At 46.4% G+C, this 5,855-nt stretch overlaps 1 protein-coding gene across 1 annotated transcript in view; it reads right to left on the minus strand.

The window, feature by feature from the left end:
• The window catches only part of KCNK1 (potassium two pore domain channel subfamily K member 1), a 96,825-nt gene extending 94,098 nt beyond the window's left edge, over positions 1-2,727 (minus strand). Inside the window, exon 1 of the mRNA XM_007938479.1 lies at positions 2,373-2,727. Within this exon, the coding sequence (XP_007936670.1) occupies positions 2,373-2,727 (355 nt within the window). The remainder of the gene's footprint in view (positions 1-2,372) is intronic.
• Positions 2,728-5,855: the final 3,128 nt, after the last annotated feature.

A 5,855-nucleotide genomic window follows, 5' to 3' on the forward strand; every position in this document is an offset into this window, starting at 1 on the left:
GGGTTTGAACCACCAGCCTTCTGGTTAGCAGTCAAGTGCCTTAGCCACTACGCTGAGTTGTCTGATAATCTTCAGGAAAATGATTTTCTGGTAATGAAGTACATAGGCCTTACTCTAAAAATTACCTAATCCTTTGGCAGAAAACCAGTGCTCTAAAAACATAAGGAGCATCAAATGTGTCCACACGAAATCAATAGAAGAGTATCCTTTGTTTAGCATAGTTTTACTCCTGTAACAACAGTTCATTGATTTGCTAATTTTACAATCCAAGAGATACCTTTTTCATTTATTGTACCCTTAAATACCCCTTGCCCCAGTTTCCTAAATGAACTCTTGTTTTGCATGAATACAGACTTACTTAGGAACTATAATGCAATCTGAATACAAATAATAAGACATCTATCTCCCACCTTTTTTTCCCCTGAGTTAAAAAAAAAAAAAGGGAAAGGAGAGAATCTGGGAAATGCTTGTCTATTCAATTAGGTATATATGATGCTCAAATTATAAATGCCTCATCGATTATGTGAAATCCCACCCAGGAAAAGCAAATGTGTTTCAATGAAACAGAAACTACTTTTTCCTTAAAAATGTAACTCACCACTTAGTCCTAAAACTGTTCTTTTCTTCATAAGCACTGTTCTATCTTCAAAACACCATTAATAGGAAAGTACTAAAAGTTACCACTCCATTGGGTGTTTACCCGACATTGTGACCCATTGTAGACCTTCTGTGGCCCAAGGGAAACACACACTACAACAGAAAATGGATGAATCTCAATTTAGCACAAACATATCCAAAAGGAAAGGCATAAGCACTTGTAAGTGATCTGAGGAACACACCCAGGTAAACACAATGGATGCAGTAGTAGTGAAAAACCAAAGAGTGGTACTAGCAAAGGCGCAGACATTCTTGGGAGAATGACGTAACAGGTCTGTCTTGTTTAGAGCTACATATAACACAATTTTTAAAATATCACAATACAAGCTGGAATCCTACTTCTGGTTATTTCAGGGTAAACTTGGCATTAGTCATTCACCTCAGTTGTTGTTGTTGTGTGCCGTCGAGTCCTACCCGACTCATAGTGACCCCTCCTTGGGTTTCTCAGGCAGTATCACTACGGAAGTAGAATGCCCCATCTTCCTTCTGAGGAGTGGCTGGTGGATTTGAACCACCAGCCTTCTGGTTAGCAGTCAAGTGCCTTAGCCACTACGCTACCAGAATTTTGAATAATAGATTGTTTTACACCTTCTCTGTGGATAGTGTAGGCTATTATTCATTACCAAGTAACTACAAAAACACTCAACTGGGTTTTAGCCTAAGGGGGATAATACACAAATAAACCCTGGGAAGAGAAGAGAAGGTGGGAGTCAAGGAGTAGGATGTTGATTCACCTGTAAAGACAGAGGTGACGGAGGACAAAATGTTCTTGTCAGGATAATCACAAGGCATGGATTCTGGGATTTAACTACCAAGCATGTGTGTCCTTGTGCATGCCAGGACTCTATTTTACAGATTAGGGAAAGGGACTACACCAGATGCTCTTTGAGTTTTTCCAGCGTCCAAAGGGCAAATCACCCCCCGCCCCCACCCCCCACCCCCAGGTATATGTGTCTCATCAACCAACTCTGGGAAAATTCTGTCTCCACTCATTTAATCTGGGGCAGATCCCTGGCCTCATCCTCCACCTGGGACGCTCCTCCACAGTGAGCGTGAGACAAGCAGAGCAGTGCGGGGCAGGGTTGCTTCAAAGTTTAAGGGCAATCCTGCAACCTCGAAGTTGAAAAAACTGCTGCATCAGGGGTGCCCCGTTTTGCCAGAAAATAAGCAAGTGGATGCTCACGTTCCTCTCTCTCTCTCACCTCTCCTCAAACTCCGAAAAGAAACCATATCGGCCTATGTGCTCAGAGGTCACTTGAGAAGAGCAGAGTGGCGTCACTCAACTACCCCCAAAACCTCCTCCAAGGCCCAAAACAGCTGAAAAAAAAAAATATCTGGACCAGCAAAAGCGAAGCACCCTGCAGAAGGTGGCCTGTTACTGCACTATTACTAGATTCTGCAGCCCCGGGGAAGATACGGTCAGGAAGACGGTGAGGCGCTCGGTGCACTGGACCAGGAGTTGCCATTCTCCCACAATCATGTCCGAAAGCCTCCAGGATGCTACCGAGTCACCCCGAACGGTTTGGCGCAGGTGGTCGCGAAATAAAAAATGAAGCCCCTGTAACCACCCAGCACAAGAGGTTTTGGGATCACTTCCCAAGAGTTGAGGGCGGCAACATTCCAGTCACATTAAGAAGCCACCTCTCAGCTTCCGGCTGCGCGAACCTCCCCTCCCCCAAGTCACCGGAGCCGGGCGACCCAGGGCGGTCTCCTACCGGTGGTGGAGAGCACGGTGCTGGCGAAGAAGAGCGCTGACGTGAAGTCCCAATTCCAGTTGCTCGAGGTATTGCTAAGCACCGACACGCCGTAGCTGCTGGCCTCCAACACCCGCGTCAAGAACTGCTCTAGCCGTTCCTCTGTCAGGCACTCGTGCTCATCCAGGAAGCGCCGTTTCGCCTTGCTCAGGTCCTGGCGCAGCAGGTCCTCGTTGGGCAGCTCCACCGAGGAGAAGACCACCGCGCCGAACACCAAGTACAACACGTAGCCGACCACCAGGAAGCCAAAGAACCAGGCCGAGCGATGCCGCTCCACCAGGGGCACGCACGAGTTGCTGGCCAGCGACTGCAGCATCTTCCTCCCCCACGCGCCGGCGCCGCCGCCGCCGCCCGGGCCGAGAGCTCCAGTCTCGCGCCCAGGGCCCAGCACCGCGCCCTCCTCGGCACCGCCTGGCCCGCCCCGCGCTTCCGCCCGCGCCACCTGCGCCGGCCCGGGAGCTGCGCCCCACCCCCGGCCCCTGTCGGTTTGGGGGGCCCCTGGTGCCGCCGCTCCTAGCGCGCCTTCGCCGCTCCCGCTCCCGTAGCCGCCTTTGTGCAGCGGCCGGCTCCCGGCGATTGGCTTGCTGCGGCGGGTTTTTTTCTTCCTTCTTTTCCTGCTTCCTTGCAATATAAAAAGCCCAGATGATGTGGCGCTGACGTCGTTGTCCAGCTCAGGTAACCGGAGAGCCGCCAGAGACCGGGTGGTAAACTTGGCCAGGTTGCTGGCGCGGGTGGCTGGAAAGGGAAGGAAAAGATGCCTGACCTCCTGGCAGTCCTGTGTTGTCCTGCCGGCCCAGCCGCCTCTGGAGTGGCTTGGGGGTGCCCGGACCCCCGATTGTACCTCTCCGGGCTCCGCGAGTTCTCCTCCCCGTGTGAAAACAGATAACCTGGACTCAGGCCCAGAGGTGAAAGCGCTCGGTGTGTTATGAGTGGGCGATTGTGGGGGAAAAAGTGCCGCGACTTCTGGGAAAGGTTCTGGCTTGTCCGAAGTCCCCTGTTGGAGCCTCCACTTTTTCCCGTGTTCCCTCCTAATCGAAAGGACTCATACAAAACAGCAAGCACTGAAACACTGCCCTCCAAGTGTCTTATCCGGTGCCATTATGATGGTCGCAACTTTAGAATTTAGAACTGGAAGATACCTTGGATCATAAAGGTCTCCACCCTACGCCCTACCTAAACCAGGTCCTTAGGAAAACGAAGAAGGTAAAGGGAAGTTGGAGAAAGGTCTCATTTCTGAGTTCTAATATTTAAAACACAACCTTAGGTTTCATGATGAAGAAAGTTCCAGTGTGCCAAGTACCAAAAGCAATAGAACTTTACCAAATATGTTTGTGTGTGTTTGTTGTTAGGTGTCATGGAGTTGGTTCCCACTCATAGAGACCCTATTTAGACCAGAATGAAACTGCTTATTTCTGTGAGTCTGTTGTTGCAGCCAATGTGTTAATCCATTTAGTCGAAGGGTTTTTTGTTTTGTTTTGTTTTTTTGGCTTTCTGTTTTTCCAAGCTTGGTGCCCTCCTCCATGGAGTGGTCTGCCCTGATAACATGTCCAAAGTACAGGCGACCAAGTCTCACCACCCTTGCTTCTAAGGAACATCTGGCTGTAGTTTTTCTAAGACAGATTTGTTTGTTCTATTCGTAGTCCATGGTATATTCAGTATTTTCCAAAACCATAATTCAAAACCATCAATTCTTTTTTGGTCTTCCTTATTTATTGTCCAGCTTTCATATGTATATAAGGCTATTGAAAGTATCATGTCTTGGGTCAGGTGAACCTTACTCCTTGATGTGACATCTTTTCAACACTTGCAGCAGATTTGCCCAATGTGTACGTTATTTGATTTCTTGGCTGTTTCCATAAGCATTGATTGTGGATTCAAGTAAAATTAAGTTCTTGACAACTTCAGTCTTATCTGTTTATGTTGTTTATTGATCCAGTTGTGAAGAGTTTTGTTTTCTTTCTGTTGTAGTGTGATACATAACGAAGGCTGTATGTAGCCTTTGATCTTCATCAGTAAGTGCTTCAAGTCCTCTTTGCTTTCAGCAAGCAAGGTCGTGTCATCTGCATATTGCAGGATTATTAATCTAATCCTGATGCTGCATTCTTCTTCATTTAGTCCAGCTTCTCATATTATGTGCTCAGCATACAGATTGAATAACTGTGGTGAAAGGATACAACTCTGACACACACAACACACACCTTTCCTGATTTTAAACCATGCATATCCCTTTGTTCTGTTTGAACAACTGCCTCTTGGTCTATGTACATGTTTCACATGAGCACAAAAAATTTTCTTGGCAATGTTTTCCATAATTTGTCATGATCAACACAGTCAAATTCCTTTGCATGATTAATATAACACAGATAAACATTTCCATTATTCTCCACTTTCAGCAATGAGATCCCTCATTCCATGTCTTCTGAATCCAGCTTGAATTTCTGGCAGTTCCCTGTCTATGTACTGCTCCAAACATTTTTCAATTATCTTCAATAAAATCTTACTTGCATGTGATATTAATGATATTGTTCAATAATTCCCTTAATCACCTTTTTTTTTGTGTTTTTAAGACGATGGAAACATAGAAAAAGGGCAGTGAACTGCCATATTGTAGGTGAAAATGAAAGTTGTGCATGCTTTCTGGCATTTTGGCAATATGTTTCAAGAGCCTTGAAAGACTTTTTCTACTTTGACTCAGTGATGGGTCCTAAGAAAAAGATCATCAGAGAGGCAAAGATTTATATACTAATGCAGTGAATTACTTAATATGGCTCTTCTATCCATGGTCTTCGTGACTCCTACCAGATGACTGGGCTGGGACTTTACAAATGTGAGATGCTTATGACCCACAAATGGGATTAGATAACTTGTTAATAATGTAAATAAAGTACTTGGCACCCTTGCAGGGTTGAGACCGTGCAAATAAGGTATATGGAATCCTGTGGGAACGGATCAGTTTTGCCATCACACTAGGCTTAAAATGAACCATCCCAGAGGTAGAAAGAGGGACCTCACCACCATCAAGAGAGAAGAGCTGGGAGTGGAGCACATTCTTGGATCCAAGATCCCTACACTAAGATGGCAGAAATGGTAGTAGCAAAGGCAGAAGAACCAACAAAATTAGTAGACCAGCATGACACAGAGCAGTGGGCCTCTCAGCCTGTGGAGCAAGAAAGCTGAGTGCCTTTGGGTAGGAGGCTTATTAGAGTAGAGTGCCTCTCTGGGCATTTATCAGCAAAGCTAAAAGAGCTTTGTAACACTGGACCGAGCAGGGCAGAGGCCAAGGCCAGAGAGAAGTATGCCTACAGCCTGGCTGAGAAGAAGCTGTCCTGATCAAAGAATTGTGTACTGAGGTTCCAGAACCTGAATTAGAATCTGTTACTTCCCTAATAAACCCCATAATCATGAATATTGACTGTGAGTTCTGTGTGGCCATTACGACAAATT

The sequence above is a fragment of the Orycteropus afer genome, unplaced genomic scaffold (genome assembly GCF_000298275.1).
Source record: "Orycteropus afer afer isolate SDZICR_OR568_19922 unplaced genomic scaffold, OryAfe1.0 scaffold00050, whole genome shotgun sequence".
NCBI lineage: Eukaryota > Metazoa > Chordata > Mammalia > Tubulidentata > Orycteropodidae > Orycteropus > Orycteropus afer.